General features: G+C 45.5%; 1 protein-coding gene across 2 annotated transcripts in view; it reads left to right on the top strand.

Moving 5' to 3' along the window:
• LOC309963946 (protein farnesyltransferase subunit beta) overlaps window positions 1-25137 on the top strand; it is a gene marked incomplete at both ends in the record, with an annotated part of 83778 nt that overhangs the window by 7579 nt on the left and 51062 nt on the right. For both annotated transcript variants that reach the window (XM_082842495.1, XM_082842494.1), the window contains one exon: window positions 14712-14776. In XM_082842495.1, the coding sequence (XP_082698621.1) occupies window positions 14712-14776 (65 nt within the window). The remainder of the gene's footprint in view (window positions 1-14711; window positions 14777-25137) is intronic.

Here is a 25137-nt window from a genome sequence, read left to right as displayed (position 1 = left end):
TAGGCCATTGGGAACTTTTTTCTAGTGTTCATTTTGGTTTATGATTTAAACTTAGTTTTCCTTCGTTACTTCTGGAACACCTGATGTTAAAACAAGGTTTTTTTTTAAGGGAATTGGCAGTGAGGGCAGTGGGTCTCAAACCTGGCTGACCATTAGAATCACCTGGGGAGCTTTTGGTCTTGCCCACCACCCCGGGTTGTACCCTAGACCAATTAAAACAGAACCTTTGAGGGTGGGACCCAGGCATCAGTATTTTTTAAGCTCCTCAGGTAATTCTAATATGCAGCCAGGGTTGAGAACCCATGGTTCATAAGGGATCTCACCCTTGATAGAGAGGATTGCCAGCTGGTTAAGGAGACTAGGTCAACTCTGACCTCCCTCTGAATTTTGTACTCTAAGTATTAGGATATTTGTTCAGAGGAATGTTTTACCTTCTCACCTTCGTTTATCCTTTGCTAATTAAGAAGAAGAAAAGTGTGGTGAGCAGGTTAAAAAAAAAACCAGCAGTAAGTTAAGAAAGTCCTGGGCTTTCCTGGTGGCGCAGTGGTTGAGAGTCCGCCTGCCAATGCAGGGGATGCGGGTTCGTGCCCCGGTCTGGGAGGATCCCACATGCCGCGGAGCGGCTGGGCCCGTGAGCCATGGCCGCTGAGCCTGCGCGTCCGGAGCCTGTGCTCTGCAACGGGAGAGGCCACAACAGTGAGAGGCCCGCGTACCGCAAAAAAAAAAAAAAAGAAAGTTCTATTTGACGTCAAACTCAAGCATCAGCCTCTGAGCTGAAATCCAGTGACTGTTACCACTACTAAAAAAAAAAAACCTTTGATATATCAAACATTAGCATGCATCAGAATCCTCTGGAGGACTTGTTAAAAAGAATCCTCTGGGTGGGCCCCATCCCAGTAGTTTCTGATTCTATACGTCTATGACCTGAGAGTTTACATACTTAACAAGATCAGCTTGGTTGCAGGTAAACTGCCTCTGAGCTACTTGATCTAATGGTTGCTGTTGCTGGTTTTTTAATCCATTCTCCTATTGATGGACAACTGAGCTGTTGCCAGATTTTGGATATAATGAATAATGCTGCTATAAACATTCTCGTAGAAGTCTTTTTATGATCATGTGTTTTCATGGGTAAAAACATACAGGTGGAATCGTTGGATCACAGGGTAGGTGTATGTTTAGTTTTAAACGAAACTGCTGGCCTTTTCCAGAGTGATCAGACATGTTACACTCTCATCAGCAATGTGTGAGGGCTCTGGTTCCTCTACATCCTTGCCAACATTTGGTGTTTTCCCTCTTTTCAACTTTAGTCATTCTGCTGGTGGGTGTGGAGAGGTATTGTTAAAGAAAAAATTATTCATGACACTTGTTAAAGGAAGACTTTGTTCAAGGAGGACTGCTATGATGGGGTTTTGCAGTAGGGGAGAGAGATTGGGCTCAAGTCTGAAAACAACAAGGAAAGGTGGGAATTTATAGCCAAGGAGCAAGGTGGGGGGATTGGTGGATGGTAAATTAGTAAGAGGAATCATCAAAGGTAGGTGGGGAATCTGGCTAAACTGATTTAAAAGGATTCCTTGTGAAGGCAGGCCAAGGTGGTCAGACATCACTGGGGGATGGTAGAGGATGAGGAACCTGATCAGATAGTGGGGATGGGGGATTCTGGCTAAACCAACTTAGCAGGATTCTTGCTAAAAATAGGTGATATGATGATGGACACAGAAGTATAAAAGTCAAGGCCTAACAGTGGTTGAGAGTCCGCCTGCCGATGCAGGGGACACAGGTTCGTGCCCCCGTCTGGGAAGATCCCACATGCCGCGGAGCGGCTGGGCCCGTGAGCCATGGCCGCTGAGCCTGCGTGTCCGGAGCCTGTGCTCCGCAACGGGAGAGGCCACAACAGTGAGAGGCCCGCGTACCGCAAAAAAAAAAAAAAAAAAAAAGTCAAGGCCTAGTTGGGAGGAGGATTCAGAGGAGACTGACTAAAGTTTGGTCAAGGAAAGTCTCTGCTGGTGTCACACTGTAGAGTAGTTTGCTTTTAAATTGACAGAAACACTCTCTAATTGGTTTAAACCTTTATTTAGCTGGTGTGTGTGTGTGCAGATGTATTTGACTTTTCAAAAGTCTTTCTTATACCTAGATAAAGTTGTGATGGAATCTTGGTTCCTCTAACTTTTTATTACAAAAAATGTCAAATATACAGAAAAATTGACAGTATCTGTTTGTCCTCCACCTAATCCCCCCTGCTCCGCCATATAAACTGTTCAAGGATAAATTTTAAAAGAAGATAAAATCACAACTCACACAAATATAAAATGAACACATGTCCAAGATTTTATTTGACTCATGGACCCAGTAAAATATTACAACTAGTTCAGACAGGAACTCAACATACCGCCTTTAAAGTCAGGTAGGGATGCTGAAGTAAATTTGCAAATGGATGCAAAACTGGGCAATATTCATTATTACTTGCATTTACAAGTACTTCCATTTTACTAGATACAATTTGTATTTCTGTGGACAGAAATTGTTTGCATTACTATCAGTTTTCTGCAAATTCTACCTCTACAGAATTGTGAGATAGTCTTGTCAAGGACAAAAGTGGAGGGACTTCCCTGGTGGTCCAGTGGTTAAAGACTTCTTGCTTCCACCACAGGGGACATGGGTTCCATCCCTGGTCGGGGGAACTAAGATCTCACATGCCGTGCAGCCTGGCACCCCCCCACAAAAAAAAAGGACCAAGGTAGAGATAACCCAGTTGAAACCATGCAACTCAGATTGGGACTCAGACCCAGCCAAAACTCGGATTGGGACTTGAGCCCACGAGGCTGGGACTTGAACCTGGCCAAAACCCACAGTCTTCCAACTGAGATCAGACACCTGGTTTCAGAACTTAATGAAGCTCAGGTTCTTGATGTCTCATCACAGAAAGGATTCAGTGAGAGAGGAAGTGATAGGTAAGAAGTGGATTTATTTAGAGAGAACCACACTCCACAGAGGGTGGGCCATCTCAGAAGGCCAGAGTGGCACCAGGGTAAGGGGTTGTCAGTTTTTATAGGGGTGGGTAATTTCATAGGCTGATGAGTGGGAGGGGTATTTGGGGAAGGGGTGGGGATTTCCAGGAATTGGGCCACTTTTTAAAAAAAAATTTTTAAAACAATTTATTTATAGTTGGCTGCGTTATCTTTGTGCAGCGGGGCTACTGTTTATTGTGGTGCTTGGGCTTCTCATTGCGGTGGCTTCTCTTGTTGCGGAGCACAGGCTCTAGGCGCACGGGTTTCAGTAGTTGCGGCTCACAGGCTCAGTAGCTGTGATGCACAGGCTCAGTAGTTCTGGCGCACGGGCCTAGTTGCTCTGTGGCATGTGGGATCTTCCCGGACCAGGGCTCAAACCCATGCCCCCTGCATTGGCAGGCGGATTCCTTTTTTTTTTTTGGGCCTCGATCAGAAGGACTTGGGCCCCCCAATTTTTTTTTTTAAATGATGAGAAACAATGCCGTATTTTATTTTTTTTTTTTTTTGCGGTGCGGGCCTCTCAGTGTTGTGGCCTCTCCCGTTGCGGAGCACAGGCTCCGGACGCGCAGGCTCAGCGGCCATGGCTCATGGGCCCAGGCGCTTTGCGGCATGTGGGATCTTCCCGGACTGGGGCACGAACCCGTGTCCCCTTCATTGGCAGGTGGACTCTCAACCACTGCGCCACCAGGGAAGCCTGGCAGGCGGATTCTTAACCACTGCACAACCAGGGAAGCCCCCGCCCACTTTTTGATCCTTATGGTCAGTCTTAGAACTGTCTTGGTGCCGGTGGGTGTGTCATTTAGCTTCCTGATGTGTTACAGCGAGTGTATACTGAGACTCAAGGTCTAGCGGAAGTTGACTTGTCTGCCATCTTGGACCCATTTGGTTCTAATCAGTTTATGTCATGTCCTCGGGCTATGTCATTCTTTCAAGGGTAGTGCCTTGCCCCCTTCCCTCCTGTTTCATTCCCCCCTCAGAGATTTTATCCCGTATTCCTTTTTTTTTTTTTTTTGCGGTACGTGGGCCTCTCACTGTTGTGGCCTCTCCCATTGCGGAGCACAGGCTCCGGACGCGCAGGCTTAGCGGCCATGGCTTACGGGCCCAGCCGTTCCGCGGCATGTGGGATCCTCCCGGACCGGGCCACGAACCTGTGTCCCCTGCATCGGCAGGCGGACTCTCAACCACTGCACCACCAGGGAAGCCCCTATCCCATATTCTTATGGGAAGCAGAAGGGCGATGGTCCGTCTTCTGTAACTGCTTCACCCTGCCTGTCAGGGAGTAAAAATCTCTGGATGCCTGATCTAGGGGCCCCAGGGGGCAATACAGCTCCTTGTTCTAAGTCAGTATGGGCTGGAGTCCTCGCATAGCCATCATCTTGGTGTGGAACTGTTGTAACTGCTTCCAAGGCCTTTCTGTGAATCTCCTTGATGATGAAGCACTTTTTGTAACAGCATCAGAGTACAAAAATATCAGTAAATGACAAAAGGCTTAAAAGGCATGGTTAAACATCTGGTAACAGTGTAATCAATAAAGAAATGTGGTTATAATAGCCAGAGTTACGAATGATTACATTTAACTTAACATACGAAATAATCCTAGTTAAATATTTCTAAGATACCTCAGGGGCCCTCTACCCCAAAGTTAGCTGGAAATCAAAAGAAACAATTAAAATTTGACATTTGGGAAGCTTGTCAAAAAGTTTCAAAACACTTGGTCAAATAAGATCATAGGTCACTGTGAGACAATACTTATTCCCTAACTAAAGTTACAGGACATCTCAAAAACAAATACAGATCCCTTAAAAGGCAAAGAAACATACCAAATCCAGTCTTGTCCCAGCCCATTCCCAGCAAAATCCATTTACCCAACTAAATTTAATCCAGTCTTAGAAAATCCTGATCATGTATAACTGTTTTCAGTATTCTTCATTCTTCACACCTTCTTTTACTAAAAACACATATCTTACTTTTCTTAAAAGTTTTTTTCACATTGAGTTACTTGTTGACAAAGTTGTAACAGAAAAAGGTCTTATTTGACCTCTAATAAACCTAGGTACAACAGAAGGATTATACTTGACATTGATCATTGATGACTCTAACAGGTCTGTGTTAATCAAACCAACAAGCTTAAGCCACCTTCAATACCAGATATCAGTTTAGTACTGAATATTTTCCAGATGACATGAACCTGAAATGCATTCTGGCCAGATTATTTTCTGAGTAGTTATATAAGCACTGAATTTTTTTTAAGCCAGTTAAGTAGAGCTCTTTTACGAATTCATTTTTGGCAATATCACACGCCTACAACACACATATAGATACATATGAACACACAAACAAACACAGAGGCCTCATAGTTCCCATTCCAAAATTTCAGTCCTGAGTCAGATACAACATAAAACCTATCAGTTACAAGGGGTTGGATTCAAATTGGCTTCTGGCAGATGGAACAAATCAAGGTCACCTTATGTAGATGGTTAAACCCTTTTTACTAGTGTTTACAGAAAAGACACTTAGGATTTCTATTTATCCTTGACAAGTCAAGTTCTAAATTACTTTACCCTCTTTTTTAAAATTTGCGTTTAAAAAGATGGCAGAGATAAGGGTTCCTGAGAAGACCAGATAGGACATTTGCATCTCAAAGATACGGGCAAGTTCCTCCTAGGATGACCATTTCCCCTTTGTTTAATACTTACAAGTCTCTTAAGATAAATAGGGAAGGTTTGGGGAGTGGTGAAAGGATTGGTGGGTTTTGGATTATTTTTGGAGCCACACATCCGGTCCTGTAAAGACTACATTTGTAAAACAAGGGCAGTCTTGTTTTCTTTCTCAAAGAATTGGGTGGTTACCTCAATGATATTGAAGGACTGACATACCCATTCATTTAGGTTGGAAAGTTTTACTTTTCCTCATTTAGCTTAGGGGAGAAACCCTCTTCCAAAATTCCTATCAGGGCTCTGAATATCAGCTATGGTTAGTTTAGTCAGACCAGTGGCCTCCTGTTTTGGTAATCTATTTACAAACATTTTTGAGGATCTTCCCTAGGTTTAAGAAATTTGTACCTTATATTTAGACACTATATAACCCTTTTTACTTAATAACCACTGGCTGGATACCTTTGGCCAAGCCCAGAACCTCGATAGTCCACATTCCAGGGTCTACTAAGTCTTCTATTTTAGCTTCAGATTATCTGTGCCTTGTTGCTTTTTGTTAGAACCATTTGGTGATGAGGGTGGTTCCCTTGCCCCTCAAGAAACAGAGTGGCCCCTAACTTAGTTAATAAATCTTTTCCCATTAAAGGGATGGGACAGTCAGGCACAAACAGGAAGGAATGTAAAAACAGCTGGCCATTGATCTTGCACAAAAGGGGTTCCAGGAAGGTGTGCCCCTGTCTCTTCCCTAACAGCCCCATTATGTATTCCTTATGACTGCTAAGGTTTCCAATCCTTTGGGTTAAGACCAAGGTTGCACCAGTGTCTTTAAGAAATTTTGTCATGTGGCCACCACATCAATGACCACCCAAGGCTCTACATTAGTTATGTAGATGGTATCTCTAGGCAGAGCCACTTTCGGCCTTGGGCCCCTTCAGTCTTCTGATTGCAAAACCATCAATGACTGAGGCCCCCCCCCCCCCAACGTCGCTCTCTGGCGTATGGGGCATTCCCTCTTCCAATGCCCTGGCTGTTTGCAAAGGGCACATTGATCACAATCCTCCCTCCAGTCCGTTGTATCCACACAGGGTACACTGGCCTTGTATGGCTACCCATGGACCCTGTGGTCTGCCAGGGCCAGGTTGGCCCAGAAAAGCCAACTTCCCCTTTGGTGGCCTCTGAGTGGACAAAGCCACTGCCGTCATCTGGGCCTTTTGCATATTTCTCTGGGTGCGTTCAGCCTTTTCGACCATATCCCTATTAACCGAAAACCAAATAAGCCAATTGGAACAAATTGTTCATCAGAGTCTGAGGACCAGCAGTTGTTTTCTGAATTTTGCTCCTGATGTCTGGGTCAGACTGGGCTATGAAATGCATAGCCAAAAGGGGCTGTACCTCGGGGGAGAAGGGAACCATGTTCCTTCGGGATCCATGGCCCTGTTGGGTGGGTCAGTTAAAATGTACTCAGTGTACTTCCTAGAGTTATCCCTCCAAGCTACACATGCCTTAAATTCCTTTTGGGTTCCATTGCCTAGATACAAGACCATGGAAATTTGAACACAGGGTACTTCACTCAATTTTGAATTTCCTAACTCATATTGCGGCCAAACCTGATTACATAACCTACTAAGTTTTTTCCGTTTAATTCCTGTTGTCCAAATCTTTCCCAATCCCAGAGTATATGGCCCAGAGGGGTATTGGTTGGGATTAATGCAGCCTGACCCATTTTAGACAAGCTCCTGAGCTGTCCAAAACTCCACTCTTAAGTAAAATCCACCGTGCAATTTGGTGAAGATTTGCACTTATGACTTTAGATGCTGTCCCTTCCAGGGTAGTCTCCCAACCAGGTGTTAGTGCCCAAAAAGTTGTCACAAAGAAACAGCATAGAAGACATCCCCAATGGTGTTGATAATGAGTGGGAGTTGGTCTAGCTATACGTTGGGAATAAAGGGTCAGCATTTATGGGGCTTCCCTGGTGGCGCAGTGGTTGGGAGTCCGCCTGCCGATGCAGGGGACACGGGTTCGTGCCCCGATCCGGGAAGATCCCACATGCCATGGAGTGGCTGGGCTCGTGGGCCATGGCCGCTGAGCCTGCGCATCCGGAGCCTGTGCTCCGCAGTGGGAGAGGCCACAACAGTGAGAGGCCCGCGTACGGCAAAAAAAAAAAAAAAAAAAAAAAAGGGTCAGCACTTGTAAGGGTCAGAGGGAGGGGAGTAAAAGCAATAAAAAGTACACCTTGGTGGTCACACAGGTTTTCTGGGGTTAATGGAAGAAAGAAAGAAATGGAGTAGGAATGAACAAGAATGCAAGAATGTAGGAGAAAAACCTCAGAGTCAGGGAGATGAGTATAGAGATTAGCAATTCTGTCCTGGATCTGCTGTTGCATTTGCACAAGCAACAGGATTGACCTTCCGGTCAAAAATGAGCAGACGTTGGCAGAGCGTCCTCCCCAGTATACTGGCTCGCAGCATCACAAGGGCCTCTTTAGGACCAAAACCTAACTCTCAACATTCTTACCTTATCACCATCCCTTCGTGGTTGCCAGCTGAAACCATGCACCTCAGATTGGGCCTTGAACCCACGTGGCGGGACTCGAACCCGGCCAAAAACCTGATTGGGACTTGAACCCACGAGGCTGGGACTTGAACCTGGCCAAAACCCACAGTCTTCCAACTGAGATCACACACCTGGTTTTAGGACTTAATGAAGCTCAGGTTCTTGATGACTCATCGCAGAAAGAATTCAGTGAGAGACAAAGTGATAGGTAAGAAGTGGATTTAGGGACTTCCCTGGTGGTGCAGTGGTTAGAGATCCACCTGCCAATGTAGGAGACACAGGTTCAATCCCTGGTCCGGGAAGATCCCATATGCCATGGAGCAACTAAGCCTGTGTGCCACAACTACTGAGCCTGCACTCTAGGGCCCGCGAGCCACAGCTACAGAGCCCATGTACCACAACTACTGTAGCCCGCGTGCCTAGAGCCTGTGCTCCGCAACAAAGAGAAGCTACCGCAATGAGAAGCCTGCACACCGCAACAAAGAGTAGCCCCCTGCTTACCACAACTAAAGAAAGCCCCGGGCACAGCAACAAAGACCCAATGCAGCCAAAACATAATAAATAAATAAATAAATTTATTAAAAAAAAAAAGAAGTATATTTATTTAGAGAGAAACACACTCCACAGACAGAGTGTGGACCATCTCAGAAGGTGAGAAGGGCACCAGGGTAAGGGGTTGTCAGTTTGTATAGGGTTGGGTAATTTCATAGGCTAATGAGTGGCAGGAGTATTTCAGCTATTTTGGGAAGGGGCGGGGATTTCCAAGAATTGGGTCACCGCCCACTTTTTTTTAAAAGAAGATGTTGGGGGTAGGAGTTTATTAATTTATTTATTTTTGATGTGTTGCATCTTCTTTTCTGTGCGAGGGTTTTCTCTAGTTGTGGCAAACGGGGGCCACTCTTCATCGCGGTGCACGGGCCTCTCACTATCGCGGCCTCTCTTGTTGCGGAGCACAGGCTCCAGACGCGCAGGCTCAGTAGTTGTGGCTCACAGGACAAGTTGCTCCGCGGCATGTGGGATCCTCCCAGACCAGGGCTCGAACCCGTGTCCCCTGCATTAGCAGGCAGATTCTCAACCACTGTGCCACCAGGGAAGCCCCACCGCCCACTTTTTGATCCTTATGGTCGGTCTTAGAACTGTCTTGGTGCCTGTGGGTGTGTCATTTAGCTTCCTGATGTGTTACAGCGAGTGTATACTGAGACTCAAGGTCTAGTGGAAGTTGACTTGTCTGCCATCTTGGACCCATTTGGTTCTAATCAGTTTATGTCATGTCCTCGGGCTATGTCATTCTTTCATGGGTAGTGCCCTGCTCCCTTCCCTCCTGTTTCACAGTGATGGACACAACTTTTCCTTTGGGGGTGTGTGTGTGTGTGTGTATGTTTATATGTGTGTGTATGTACACACATGTATATATGTATATGACTGGGTTTTTTTCCCCGAATCTTTGAAAGTAAGATGAAGATATTATGACACTTTACCCCTAAATAATAAAGCATGCGTCTCTTAAGAATAATGTTCTTCTACATCAGGGCAATAATATCACACCTAAGAAAATTAAAAGTAATTGTATAATATCATCTAATATCCAATTTATTTTTTATGTTTTATTTATTTATTTTTTTGTTTTGTTTTGTTTTTGGCCAAGCCATGTGGCTTGGGATATCTTAGTTCCCTGACCAGGGATTGAATTCTGGCCCTCGGCAGTGAAAGCACGGAGTCCTAACCACTGCACCACCAGGGAATTCCCTCCAATTTATTTTTAAATTTCCCCAATTGTCTCAAGATTCTTTTTATATCTTTTTGGTGTGTGTTTTGAATCAGGAGCCAATCAAGGTTCGTTTATTTCAGGCTGTTTAACATTTTTGAAGAGCTAATCCCTTGGGACTGAATTTTTTGGTGACTAGTCCTGATGGCATTTCTTATAACATTTCATGTAGCAATGTTTCTGAAACCTAACAGATGCTTTAGGATGTCATCCTCCTCCCTATGGCTCCCAAGAGAGCCATATCACTTTCATTAACATGGTCACAAACTGTGTGCTTTGTGCTCAAGGGAAATGAACCTATGGGCTTTTTGTTGTTTATGCAAGAGAAAATTATCTGCTATTGTAGGGCTGTTAATAACCCTTTGTATTGTACTCAGTTGATAGCTGCCTTGCCTGTGGGAGCTCTCATGCAGAAAAGAGAAATTAACTAAAACAGAAGGGTCCCTTCCTTCGGGATGGAAAGGAAACATGGAAATTCAAGATAAAATGAAAGGCCAGGGAAAGCAGACATGCTTTAGCATCCCTATGTTGAAGCCAGTCCCTCCTTCCTTCCTTCCTTCCTTCCTTCCTTCCTTCCTTCCTTCCTTCCTTCCTTCCTTCCTCCCTTCCTCCCTTCCTCCCTTCCTCCCTTCCTCCCTTCCTAATTCTGATTTGAGAGCTGTGTAGTGTTAGAGTTCTTCATGACTTAGGTCACTTTGTTTTTTAATAGTTACCCCCAGTTCTCCTATATTTAAAGTGAGAATTTCGATAAAATTTTAAAAAGGAATTTAACTATAGATCTTGCTTCATAGACATGATGCAATTGTTGTGACTGCTTCTCTTAATTCTGTCCCAAAGGCTAAATTTTTAATTCTCCTCATGTTTTGGAGGTCCCCAAGACGACTCCTAGGTTCACTGATTCACTACTAGTGTTACCTGAAAACTGGTTTGCCTCTTGGTGGGGTTGAGCCAAAAGACACAACGGAGCCAACGATCGGGAGAAGGAAGGATTTATTCCTTGCAGCAAGTAAGGAGAACACTGGGGGTCTTTCCCAAAGCAGTGTCTCTCCCAACAGCAAAATTGGGGAAGTTTTAAGCTAAGGGCACATGCATATTCATGATGGGGCTTGGGTGGTCAACAGAGTCCAAGCTTTAGTTGATTGAAGTCAGAAGTTCAGAAAAGGTCAACATCATCAGCCCTTAGGTTCCAGTGCATCTGGTGGTTGAGGCTTCAGGCTACTCTTTACCATTGAAAGAGAACTGGGAGTCTTTATAACTAATATATTATCTTTGCTATTGTTATTTCTCTTGCCTGATAACAGTCAGCGTCTGCATTCTTTCTTCTCTTAAGATCATTGATTTCTAAGACCTATTAAAGGGCAAGCATTGTGGCCAGGCTTAGATCCCAGAATGGCTTAGGCCAAAATGGCCTCTCTTATGTCAAGAAAGCCATGACTGGTTTTCTTTCTCCGGGGACCCTCTACCTTATCTGCTTACACAAAGATTCAGAGAACTCAGCATATAGCTGTCCTCATGGTTATGATTTATTACAACAACAGGCTACGGAACAAAATCAGCCAAGGGAAGAGGCTCATGGGCTGAAGTCTGCAGGAAGCGAGGCATAAGCTTCCAGGAGTTCTCTCCCAGTGGAGTCCCGGGGGACGTGTTTAATTTCTCCAGCATTGAACTGTGACCACACATGCAGAGCTACCAGGGAAGCTCATTAGAGACTGGGTGCTCATGGCTTTTACTGGGGCTGGTCACATAGGCACCCTCTTTCTAGCATAATTCCAGACTCCCAGAAGGAAGATAGCTGTTCCCCATAAACCACGTTGTTTATACAGTTTAGGCTCAGTGAGCCTGTCTTATCAGTTCTGGGAATGCTGAGAGCCCTCCCGAGATCCAGGCTCCCAGACTCCAGCCAGGGTCTACCTTTCAAGTAGGCCTTTCTAAGGATAGTAGTCTCAGGCCTGCTGTGTTAACTCTTTTGTATACAACTAGCTTTCTTCCTTTCCTTCCGCTATGCAAATCAGAACATTCAAAGAATGCTTACATCTTCCCAGTGACAAAATTACTATGATTTATATCACACTAGCAGACTGTATGTGGAGAAGGAGAGGCAAAAAAGGATGTTATATTTTGGGGATGACTTTCATTTTCTTATCCTCAGATGACTAGTTTTAAATTTGTATATTAATCCATTACTATTTGTCAAAAAAAATACAGGCTTATTGCTAGTATTATTTTAAAAGTTGTACTCTAAAAATCATACTTTGTGCTCTGAAGTGATCTTTTTCTATTAAAAAATACACTAGTTCCTAGAGACAACCCACAGAATGGGAATATGACAAGGAACTTGTATCTATTGATAGAATATATAAGGACTTATTACAATTCATTAATAAAAAGACAACCCACTTTAAAAAATGAACAAAGACCTGAATAGACATTTCTCCGAAGAATATCTACAAATGGCCAATAAGCCTGTAAAAAGATGCTCAACATCATTAGTCATCAGGGAAAGGCAATCAAAACAATAGTGAGGGCTTCCCTGGTGGCTCAGTGGTTAAGAATCCACCTGCCAATGCAGGGGACACAGGTTCGAGCCGTGGTCTGGGAAAATCCCACATGCTACGGAGCAGCTAAACCCGTGTGCCACAACTACTGAGCCTGCACTCTGGAGCCCGTGAGCCACAACTACTGAGCCCACATGCTGCAACTACTGAAGCCTGCATGCCTAGAGCCCATGTTCCGCAACAAGAGAAGCCACCACAGTGAGAAGCCCGTGCACCGCAATGAAGAGTAGCCCCCGCTCGCTGCAACTAGGGAGAAGCCCACACGCAGCAACGAAGACCCAACGCAGCCAAAAATAAAATAAATTTATTTAAAAAAAAACAACTAGTGAAATACTACTTGACACACACTAGGATGGCTATGATCAGAAACATAGATAATAATGTGTTGCTGAGGATGTGAAGAAATTGGAGCTCTCATATACTGCTGATGGGAATATAAAATGGTACAACTGCTCTGGAAAACAGTCTGGCAGTTCCTCAAATGATTAAACATAAAGTTATCATAATGATCCAGCGGTTCCACTCCTAGTGATGCCGAAAACTCGACCTCTGTGCACTGGGGCTGAATCGAATCTTGGAGATAGAGTTTCGGGTGAAGTAGAAAGAATAGCTTTACGGCTTTGGCAGGCAAAGGGGGAAACAGCGCGCTCCTGCCCAGAAAAACTGTGTGTCCAAACCTGGTAGGCAAATATTTTTATTTCATGATCTTCCTGACATATGTTTCTCGTATTTTTTTTTTTTTTTATCCCTTTCAACGTATGGCCAAGGAAGGCACAACTGAAAAATGCAGTCTGTGTTTCATTTAGGCTGGTGCTTTGTATTAGTCCCACATCAGTGTCTGGCATGGAGAAAGCATCGTGAGGGGTCTGGGAGAACTTTCTTACTTCTTCTGAGTCGAATTCTCAGTGACTTCAGTCTGTTTTTTGAAGTATTATAAATTCTTGGCCAGGTAATCCCTGAAACTCATGTTCAAAGGCAAATACCAAAGCATATCCTAAAACCAAATATAAATGAATTTTAGATGGGCTGCCATTTTAGCTGACTCACATCACTGCTCCCCTCATCGTGATTTTTGGAAGCTTGTCAAAGGGACTGGAAGCTTGGGCTTCCCTGATGGCGCAGTGGTTGAGAGTCCGCCTGCCGATGCAGGGGACACGGGTTCGTGCCCCGGTCCGGGAAGATCCCACATGCCGCGGAGCGGCTGGGCCCGTGAGCCATGGCCGCTGAGCCTGCGCGTCTGGAGCCTGTGCTCCGCAACAGGAGAGGCCACAACAGTGAGAGGCCCGCGTACTGCAAAAAAAAAAAAAAAAAAAAAAGGGACTGGAAGCTCTAACTCAGGTGTTTCAGAAACAAATAATGCATTTTTGATATTTCCCAGAGAGGACATTATTATATATCTTGAAATCTCAGCAAGGACTTGCCTCACCACAAAGCAGGGATGGCCGTGAAGGTGAAACCCTGTATCCCGTTGACCAGCCCCCTCCTGCACTGCCGTACCCTTTCCTTACAGAATCTGTGCTGTCTGACCACATCATGGTGTGATCTTCAGAGGAGACAGGTCATCTCATTCCTTTTGTGACCTGACTTTCTGAGATCCTTTGTTTTATGGGACTGTGGAGTCTGGTGTGTGACACAGGTCCAATGACCAGGTGTGCTATTTCTTTCGTGTTTCCATGATTGATGTTCTTGTAAATCCCTTTGGGGATTTTAATACTGTTCAATCTATATTTAAACCATTAAATCTGACAATAAGAAGTAGGACCCTTGGCAGAAATTAATTGCATATTTGAGAATGGCCGGTTAACGAACACCTAAACAACTTCATAGAGCAGGCAAGAACAGGTCTTTCAAGCAAAAGGGGTCCATCTTCTCCTGCTCCCTGAGTAACTGGTGCCAGGGTGCCAAACTCCAGAATTGCCATTAGTTTGGATACCATGGATTAGTTTACTGGAGAAGTCGGTTGTGATGCTAATGTGGTACAGGGCATTCTTTCTCTGTCTGTCCTTGTCCCAAGCCTGTCATCCTGCAGAGCCCCTGAATGCAGTCTTGTTATGCTGTGAGGTACAAAGTCACACCAAGGAACTCTAGCTGGTAGGCATTTGTGGCAATAGGAACATAAAGTGGATAAAGGTCTCATCTGTATTTGTTTTCTCTCTCCCGTCTCCTGCATCCTTACCAGGCAAAAGTAGAAGAAAAGATCCAAGAGGTCTTCAGTTCTTACAAGTTCAACCACCTTGTACCAAGGTAAGCTGTGGTTAAGTGTTTGAGGGGATCCGGGAAATACCATCTCCCATGGGAGCCTTTCTTCTTTCCTCCTTGAGCTTGTCCAACCTCAGGGGATGAGTCTGCTGTGAGGCTGGTGTTCCCTGACCTTGTGGCTCCCTGGAAATGCTCCTGACCCCAGCTCCTGCCACTATTAGAATACTGTCTAGAGGAGCTGCTCACTTGAACTGAGCCATCAGCTGTTACATGGGGATGCCCTCAGGGCCTGAACTCTGAGCTCTGAAGGTGGCGAGAGGAAGTTCATGATCTTGAAGCTTAGTTCTGACCTGCTGTGCTGATGTTCAGAACTCTCAAGCTTTTCATATAACACTTTGAAACAGATGTAGAGTCCAGGGGGATGGCAAAGGATGGATTCCTTTGATGTATATTATGACTTGACTGGGAAAATGTGAGAAGTTTGAGCTTCTCCCAGCCTGGCCTTTACTGGTGATTGTGCAGCAGATTCCCAAGGGCGACATTTCAAGTGAGAAATAAAATGCCTTTTGTTTTCCTTGGTGCTTAGTAAGTTGAAGCCTTCTGAGCTCTTTGATGTCAGAAATTCCAAAAGGAGGATTATAAGCAGAAACTTATTAATTTGAACCTTCATTTTCTCTTTTTTCCCCCAATTTTGTAATGTATCACACTAGAATTTCATAAGGTTATTTCATTTATTAGCATTTCTCTTCTAATCACAGATTGCTTCTCTGAAACCGTCCTGTGTTATCTTTCCTGATCAGTAGTCCAAATTGTGTTTGGTCATTGTTTTATCTTAATGTTATAGCACTTTGCCTTGACAGTCTCTGGACGTAGTCTAGTTGGGCCGCTGGCTGATTCTCTCTGGATGGGAAGCTGAAGGGTCTGAGGTCCAGCCTGACCTCCTTTATCATGTCTCCCAATTTCCTGAGGCCTCCTAACACACTAACTCCTGGCAAGTCAGTCTCTGGGTACTTCTGCTTACTGGAGCATTACAAATATTTCTAGCCTGAGTTAACTTGGTGTCTTTTTTTGCCACCATTCCATTTTCCCCTTATTTCCATGAGAAGAAATTTAGTTAAAATATTCTGATTAGCCAAGGCAGAAAACAGTTGGAAAAATGGAAAGACAGGTGGAAAAGTTCTCTTCATCTTTCTTCCCTAGAGCAGAAAAGGAAAGCATCAACTAACCAGAGGAGTCTTCTTCCAAACTGCTAACCTAAATTTCTACTTTAACTCGTAGCCCAGACCTCAATCAATGAATTATTGCTTTTGTCGTGAGCCACAGTTGGAGCTTAGCAAATGACACCATTTGTGTAAACAGCTCGGGGAGAAGGAGCTCTCTGCCCAGTACAGGCTGTTTCCCCAGAGGTGGTAGGACTTGGTGATGGTGAGGGGCATGGTGGCTTCAGGAGGGGTTTGCGGTTAGAGTTGCATCGCGATGACTCACCTGATTGTGCTCTGAGTCACTGTGCCCTGTCACCAGCTCTGTGGACACATATCCTCTGTATTTCCAAAGGGACCTTTGATCATTTGACATTCCTTTTTCACCCACCATCAGAATAGAGCCCTTGGACTTTCCTTTTATTCTTACTGAGATAGGAGGGAGAATAGGAGGTTACAATCTGGGAAGAAGCTGTGTTTTGGGAGTGGTGGACAGTAAAGGAGTAAAATCCCCTGATTCATAGGTCTTAGGTCAGGTGTGGGTGGAAAACAAAAATGTTTCTGTTGGGTTTGTATCCTTTGTGGAAATAGAATATACCAGGGCTCTGGGTTTATGTCAGGAATCTGACATTGTTGCCTATGAAAATGAGCGTTTTAAAGGATGCTAATTAGCATCTTATGTCACGGCCTGCTAATTAATATTAGAGATATTATACACTGTGGCCAAATGGCTGAGAATGTAAATCAACTTATCACCATAAGGCTGGAGCCAAACATCTTCACCATAGAATGAACTTCTGGGGTTTAAGAATAAATATGAAAATTTATCAGCATTTTAAATTACTATCACAATTACAATATTTAACATTTTAGTAGTCAAATTTTAAAAGTCTAGTATTGTATTGCAGGAACGAAACTTCCTTGTTAGCTGACGTGAATATTCAGCTAGAGCAATTGATCTAGGTGACATGGCTTGTCTGTGTTTCTGAGGTCATGCTGCTGATCAGATGTGGCAGAATCACACACACTCCCAGGATCACTGACCACGCCCAGGTCCGGGGATGCCAGCAATGGTGCTGAGCGAGGCATCCATCTATTCAGCCTTTCAGAACCACTGCCAAATAGAAGATTGGGCTGAAGTTCAAGGCTGAAGCTGAATGTTGTTACATTCTCCAGTTTATTCCCCATCCCAGAAGTGATTTTCCTCACTCTCAGACTGTGAAACATGCATTCTCTCCTGGAGTGAGGTGGTCCCTCCCAAGGAGCTTTTGGACCATGCTTTGAACAGTTCTGTTTATCAGTATCCTGCTTTCCCATAAAAGTTAATTTTTCTTTCCCCGTGGTTAGTCATTCTCACAGTTTCACATGCTTATGAATTTACCCTTTTCCATGTATTATATTAGCTTTAGTAAGACACCCGAAATGCATAAACCACACACACACACACACACACACACTCACATGAAATTTTTAAATTGTCGGGGAGTTCCCTGGTGACCTAGTGGTTAGGATTCTGGGCTTTCGCTGCCGTAACCCAGGTTCAGTTCCTGGTCTGGGAACTGAGATCCCTCAAGCTGTGCAGCGTGGCCAAAAAACAAACAAACAAACAATTGTTTTTTTCTTGGGAAAAAGTAGCCTGGTGCTCCTTGTAAGGGGGGAATATTGATAATGCTAATAGAGCACTGAAGGTTAAGTGTTGGCAGTTGCTCTGAAGCCAGAATGCTCTGAGTTAAGCTCTCAAAGCAGTTTTCATACGGGCACCTGCTCAGCTTCCATGTTTTCTGCCATTTCGCTATGTGATGATACTTTAGCATTTTCCAAATCCTGAGCAGTTGAAAGATATGGTCCTTCATACTGTTGTTCTTTCCAAGGTTCATACAAGTAAGTTCATCTTCCCTCCCACCCTCTCTCAAGTGACTTACTGCTTATGTGCCAGAGGCTTACTTTTTGACTGGAGAAGCCCCTGGCTTTAGTGGGTTTAAAACCCTCCCAGCAGCCAACAATGGACTGAATCCCTGATCTCTCACCTGTCACAAACAAAGGCATGAGTCTCAGGGATGGTCCACGTTTAGGGGGAGGGAGTGTGTTTGCTGTCATTCAGTTTGCTGTGTTCATTTAAAGTCATTCATTCCTTCACCCATTTGGCAACGGTATCTAGGGGCTCAGGCACTGCTGGGCTCTGGGAACAGGGTGAGCAAGGCTGACCCAGGTCCTGCTCCTGCTGGGCTCTCAGTCTCATGGGGAAGGTAGTTATTAAACCAATGAATTCAAAGAACATAGTTACCAAGGGGGTAACTGTCTCTCTCTTTTTTTTTAATATAAATTTCTTTTATTTATTTATTTTTGGCTGCGTTGGGTCTTCATTGCTTCTCCCTAGTTGCCGCGAGCGGGGCTACTCTTCGTTGCAGTGCACGGGCTTCTCACTGCGGTGACTTCTGTTGCGGAACACGGGCTCTAGGTGCGCGGGCTTCAGTAGTTGTGGCTCGCGGGCTCTAGAGCTCAGGCTCAGTAGTTGTGGCGCACGGGCTTAGTTGCTCTGCAGCATGTGGGATCTTCCCGGACCAGGGCTCAAACCCGTGTCCTCTGCATTGGCAGGCGGATTCTCAACCACTGCGCCACCAGGGAAGCCTGAAGGTAACTGTCTTAAGAAGGGAACGTGGCGCTCCGAGAGAGAGTAACAGGGAGGGTGTAAATTAGGTTGGATGTAAATTAGGGAAGGTGTCTCAGTCTATTTGGGCTGTTGTAGCAACTTCCTGTAGATTGGGTGACTTAACGTTTATTTCTCACAGTTCTGGAGCCTGGGAAGTCCAAGATCAAGGCACCAGCAGATCTGGTGTCTGGCGAGGACCCGCACCTCTGGTTCATAGATGGCATCTTCTCACTGTATTCTCACCTGGTGGAAGAAGCTCTCTGGGGTCTCTTTTATAAGAGCACTAATCCCTTCATGAGAACTCTACCCTGACCACCTAATCACCATGCAGAGAGGTCCCCACCTCCTAATACCATCACACTGGGGATTAGGATTTCAACATAAGAGTTTTGGAGGGATGTAGACATTAAGTCGTAGCAGAGGCCTTTCAGAGAAAGTGACTCTTAGGCTGAGACCTGGGGGGTGAGTAGGAATTGGCCAGTTTAGGAGGTGGTGGGACTTTTCCAGGCAGAGGGAAAACATGAGCTACAGCTCTGAGACTGAAAATAGCAGAGTGCACCCAAGGCAGTGTGCCTGGAGCTTGGTGAGGGCATGGGACTGTACTGTACATACTGCACGGTACACAAGTATTTCTAAGATACTTCTCCAACAGTGGAACCAGGCTGCCAGTATCCTAAATATATGCATTTATTTGGTCATTCCTGTGTGTCCCAATCTCCCACCCCTCTCTCCGCAGCCACACAGATGCCCTCCTCAGCCAGTTGAGCACTGCAGCATGCACTGTGGCGTGCCCTGCCGCGTGCCCTGCAGCATGCCCTGCGGCGTGCCCTGCCACCCCACTCCTGGCAGAGCCTGGCTTGTTCTGCTCCACCTGATTGAATGGCTTTGGGGCTGAATTATTCAGAAAGGAAAGGGAAAGAGCTCTAGCTTTTCTTTTCTAACGCCCTACACAGAAAAGAGTTTTAGATCTAGAGGTGACTTTAGAATAAAAGAATGGTAAGAGTATTAGTTTGCTAGGGCTGCTATAATCAAATACCACTGATGGAGTGGCTTAAACAACAGAAATTTGTTTTCTCACAGTTTGGGAGGCTAGAATTCCAAGATCAGGGTGCTGGCAGGGTTGGTTTCTCCTGAGGTCTCTCTCCTTAGCTTGCAGAGACCGCCTTCTCACTGTGTGTTCACACGGCCTTTTCTCTGTGTGGACTCCTCCCCAGTGTCACTTACTCTTTTTATAGCATCACCAGGTCCCATTTAACCTTAAATACCTCTTTAAAGGTCCTATCTTCAAATGCAGTCACAATGGGGGTTAGGGCTTCAAATTTGGGGATGGGGGAGACACAATTTAGTCCATAACAGTAAGGCTCTTAGTACAGTCTCTGGCTGACCAAGAGAAACTGGATATATGTCCCTTCAACTTAAAAGAATCATAAACCTCAAAGAAGAAGTTAAAATTCAAGCAGCATTGTGGCCCTTGAAGCTCTAGATAAACAAAGAAACATTTCCCGAGATTTTAGAATAACATTTACATATTAGCATTTTTGTGTGTGTGCTTGTATGCATGTGTACGTGTGTTTATGATTAAGTTGATGAAAGTGAAAGGACAGTTTCCCTTGTGGAAAAAGCCACTGGAAGAAATTTCTCTTCCCCTGCTTGTGGCCAGAGTTGGTCTTCAGATGAAACCAGCTAAAGGAATTCACTAGTTCCCTCTTAGCAGGACTCCCAGGGCCTGGCTATCTGTGAGTGAGGTTCGGGGTGGGAGGAGAGCTATTGGGGAGCCCCCTTTGGGCTGCCTCAGGTCCCACCTCTAGGGACCAACTCAGAGCTGCAGAAAAGGTGCCTGAAGCTCTTTCAGTTAGATGTTTCTGGTCAGGTGAGGCTTCAGGTAGCTTCTTGTCACTTCAGGACCCTGAGGAGTAGCAGAGTCTCTTCCTCCCTACACATAGAAAAGCCTTTGCCTCTGAGGTCTTTCATTTCCTAGGACGGACAAGCCCCTTGTCAAATGAGAGGAGTGAGAAGACAAGGGAAAGGGTTCGTTCTCCAGGGTTGGTTTTTCCTTTTCCCTACAATAAGGGGAAGGATTTGTTTGTGGCTTAATTCAGCTCTCTAGAAATACCGAGTCCTCCAGGGAAGTTTAACCCCTGGCTGACAGGTCTCCTGCAGTGTGGCATGTCAGACCACACGAGAGACTGATGGGAAGCACCCCTGAGCCAGAGTGGATGCCACCTGCGATCTAACCAAGCCCTCCTTGTCCTCTCTGCTTGCCCGCATTTTAACTTTCCCTTTGAGGTTTGTCATTCTTTTTAATTGACAGGACACGTACCCAGGGAGAAGTCTCTTTGGCTAGTCAGAAACTGACGCTACCATTCCTCTATTCTTTCTCTCGTTCATTCGACAGTAAACGTGGAGAGCCTGCTCCGTGCTGGGCCCAGGTGCTGAAGCTAGATGCGCGCTCCCTTCACGGGGTTATAGGGTATGCAGTAGGCAGGCAGACCCAACAGGGAATTCCAGTCAGTGCCTGGTCCCTTTCCCCAGCATTACACTTAGGATCACAAAATTTTATTTGCAAGAAACCTTTAAGGCTGTCTTGCCCGACATTTTAAATGAGGTGGAAAGTGTTCTCGTTATTGGAACAGAGTATTTTCCCTTCTCTCCTCTGTGGCCTAGCATCCCAGGGTATTTGGCGTATTCAAATTCCTCTGACTGTTTTTCAGACTGGAAAGAACTGACCTGTAGAAACCCCTCTGTGACCTGATCCTTTCGTAGTTAGAAGTCAGGAGTTCTGCCTCCAAATTCTGTGCTTGCCCTCACCTGGATTGGGTTTCTCAGCCTCCTCTCACTTCTTGAGTGGGTCCCTGCCTGCCCTGTTAACGGTCTCCTGCGCCCTCCTGGTTTTTCTCGTCCATCACACCTATGCTGGCCACACTCAGCCTGCCCAGCCGGGGCCAGGCCGCGCGGTGTGCTCTCGTCAGCTGTCCGCTGATCTCATTCCGCTCCCTCACACCTCTACCTTTCTGCTCTTCCCGTCTTACGAGCCCTAACCACAGTACCCCTGTCGCTGCTTCTGCTAAAGGGTCCTAGCAAGATTGCCGAGAAAAAAATCATACAATAGTGCCTTCTGAATGGCTTCATCAAAAGTTTATACTCCTCAGCTTCAGCTGGGCCTTCACTCCGGTTTATCATCCTTCATTCATCTTGTGTAGATTTCCTAACATATTCCCCATTATGGCCAACGCACACTCTCCCAGGTCTTGCCTCCTAATTCCTGAGAAAACTGAGGCCGTCCCACGTTTCCTTGGTTTCCCTCTTCCCCACTTGAGAGTCCTCTGTTTGTCTAATTTCACACTCTCCCATTGTTTCTGTTCTGAGAATGTAGACTCATTCATTATTTTCAGACTCACCTCTCCTCCTGATGCCCTCACCTGAATACACCTCCAGTGCTTAAAGCCCACCTGTGCCTGTGCTCACTGAGCCCTGACCCCTGGACCTCCTCGAAAGAGAAATTGAGTCTGGCCATCTCTTCTTTATGATCTGGAATCTGCTCTCCTCACTCCCTGACTCTCTTGAAGGTCACCAGCCACTTTGTAGTTTGTCCTCTTTTTCCTCACTCTTACTGCACTGTTTGCCGCTGTTAAAAACCTCCGTGAGGGCTTCCCTGGTGGCACAGTGGTTGGGAGTCCGCCTGCTGATGCAGTGGACACGGGTTCGTGCCCCGGTCCCGGAGGATCCCACATGCCGCGGAGCGGCTGGGCCCGTGAGCCATGGCCACTGAGCCTGCGCGTCGGGAGCCTGTGCTCCGCAACGGGAGAGGCCACAACAGTGAGAGGCCTGCGTACCGCAAAAAAAAAAAACAACCTCTGTGAAATTCTCTCCTCCTGCTCTGCCTGTGAGGCGACACTGCCTTTGTCCTTCCTCTGCTTGTGTACTGCTCTTTACTTCTCTCCTCTGGCTCCTGGTCCTCCAAGCCCTTAAAGATGGGTCTTCCCTCAGTTCTGCCTTCAAACTTTTCTCTCTGCTCTGTCCTCTACTCCTGCAGCTTCACCTGTCACCTGCTTGCAGATAAATGATTCCCAGTTCGTCTGTGTCACCTGGATCCCTCTCCAGAATCTCACATGTGTTTCCAGCGATGTGACTGACATCCGCACCTGAATACACTTCCAGTGCTTCAGAGTCCACCTGTCCACAGTCAGCTTGTCTTGGGCACCGTGCTAGGTGGAGCCCTCAGAACTCTAAGTTCTTCCCACCTGGTTGACTCTTACTAGCATCTTACCCTGTCTTCCCACCTCATCTCTCTCCCCACTTACTGCTTTCATCAGTACAGTTTGTAAACACATATTGAATACCTACTGTGGTCAGATAATTTTTCTAAAGCACAGTTCTGGTCATTTTTTCTCAGCTGAAAACCCTCAGGGTTTTCCTTTGCCTATTTTTTTAAATTGAGGTATAACTGACATAACATTATATTCATTTCAGGTGTGCAACGCAATGATTCAATATTTGTATGTAGTGCAAAATGGTCACCACAGTAAGTCCAGTTAACATTCAGCACCATATATAGTTATAAATTCTTCTTCTTGTGTTGAGAACTTTGGAGACCCACTCTCCTAGCTACTTTTAAATATACAGTACAGTATTATTAACCATATCACTGTGCTGTACATTACATTTTCATGACTTATTTATTTTATAACTGGAGGTTTGTACCTTTTGACCCCCTTCACCCATTTCACTGCCCTTCCCCTTCACTTCTCACATCAGGCAACCACCAATCTGTTTTCTGTATCCACAAGCTCAGGGCTTTTGTTTGTTTTTTGTTTTTTTGGTGGAAGCCCTGGAGTGCCACATATGAGTGAGATCGTCCAGTATTTATCTTTTTCTATCTGACTTATTTCACGTAGCATAATGTCCTCAAGTTCCATCCATGTTGTCGCAAATTCCCTTTGCGTATTAAGTTGAGTTAAATTCCTCAGCTGGCATCCCAGATCCCTGTAAAAAGGGCCTCTTGACCATTCCTCTTTCATTCCTAATAGCCAGGCCAAATCCCCAACCTGCACTCCCTCTGCACACTTTATACCTGTCTGCATGGTGTAGTAGCCGTTAGCCACTTGTACCTGTTTAAAGGTAAATTAATTAAAATTAAATAAAGTTTAAAATTCAGTTGCTCAGTCACACTAGCCACATTTCAAGTGCTCAGTATGCACATGTGGCTGGTGGCTACCTATTGGACAGCACAGACAAATACACTTCCATCATCACTGGAAGTTCTTTTGGACGGCCCTGGTCGGTTCCTTTTGTTTTTGTTCCTTCTTGGCTAAACTGTCCTCCCACCAACTCCTCACCTCCTCTGCCTGTTAAAATATTCTCCTTCTTCCAGGGCCCCTACCTCAAATTCCACCTGTTCACACAACCTTCCCTGATCATTGTTTTCTGAATGAGATACCCTCCCCCAAACCCTTTAGAGCTTCTAGTATTTTATCTGTTTTCCCTTTATGACACCTACCCAGTTTTCCTCATATTGTAACCGCTTATGTCCTTATCTCATTTCCAGTACTGAATTAGACTTTTTGAAGTAAAGACTACTTCTTCTCAGCACAGTACAGTGGGAGTTCAATAAACAATTGTTGAATTGAATACCTAGGAAAGAGACTGGTTCTTCTTTCATTTTATTTCTGGAATCAGCAAGCACAGTGAATGTCTTAAATTCTTTACTTTTTTCCTTCCTTCCGTAATCACACAGACCCCTTCTGTCAGACCCAGCGAGAAGTGCAGCCCCTGTCCTCTGCCTGCCTGTGCAGGTGGCCATGGCCAGCACAGTCCATCTTAGAGCCAGTGTTGCTGACATCAGGGCCGAGGAGAGCGACTGGCTGCAGAATACAGACATGATCCTCAGGCCAGGGCTGTGGGTCAGCACGTGGGAGGTGGAATTTCGGGGAGGGAATACTAGATGGATGAGTGAGGGGCAGGCAGGGTACAAACCACAGACTTCAGAGAAGTGACCCCAGAAGAAATGACCATAACGACAGAGGCTAACCAAATCAGGGAAGTGGCGAGGCTCACATTTAAATTGCTTACAGGATGGGGAGCCGCAAGGTATCTGTTCTCAGCTAGACCCTGGAGGAACTTTCGGGGTGGTTTGTTACTGCCTGGCTAAGTGTGCTCACAGTGGCATTTCTAGCCCAAAGCTACCGGCCACGAAGGAGAGTTTGTTTTTAACATTTTATTTATTTTTTGTCTGCACGAATTTTTTATTTATTATTTTTTTTTGCGGTACGCGGGCCTCTCTATTGTGGCCTCTCCCATTGCGGAGCACTGGCTCCGGATGCGTAGGCTCAGCGGCCATGGCTCACGGGCCCAGCCGCTCCACGGCATGTGGGATCTTCCCGGACCGGGGCACGAACCCATGTCCCCTGCATCGGCAGGCGGACTCTCAACCACTGCGCCACCAGGGAGGCCCTGATTTTTAATTTTTTTAACATTTTATTTATTTATTTTTTGGCTGCGCCGTGTGTTTGTTGCGGCACGCCGGATCTTCCTTGAGGCATGCAGGATCTTTTGTGGCA

The sequence above is a fragment of the Leucopleurus acutus genome (assembly GCF_964270905.1).
Source record: "Leucopleurus acutus genome assembly, chromosome: 1".
NCBI classification, from domain to species: domain Eukaryota; kingdom Metazoa; phylum Chordata; class Mammalia; order Artiodactyla; family Delphinidae; genus Leucopleurus; species Leucopleurus acutus.
This window is presented reverse-complemented; position numbering and strand designations above follow the sequence as displayed.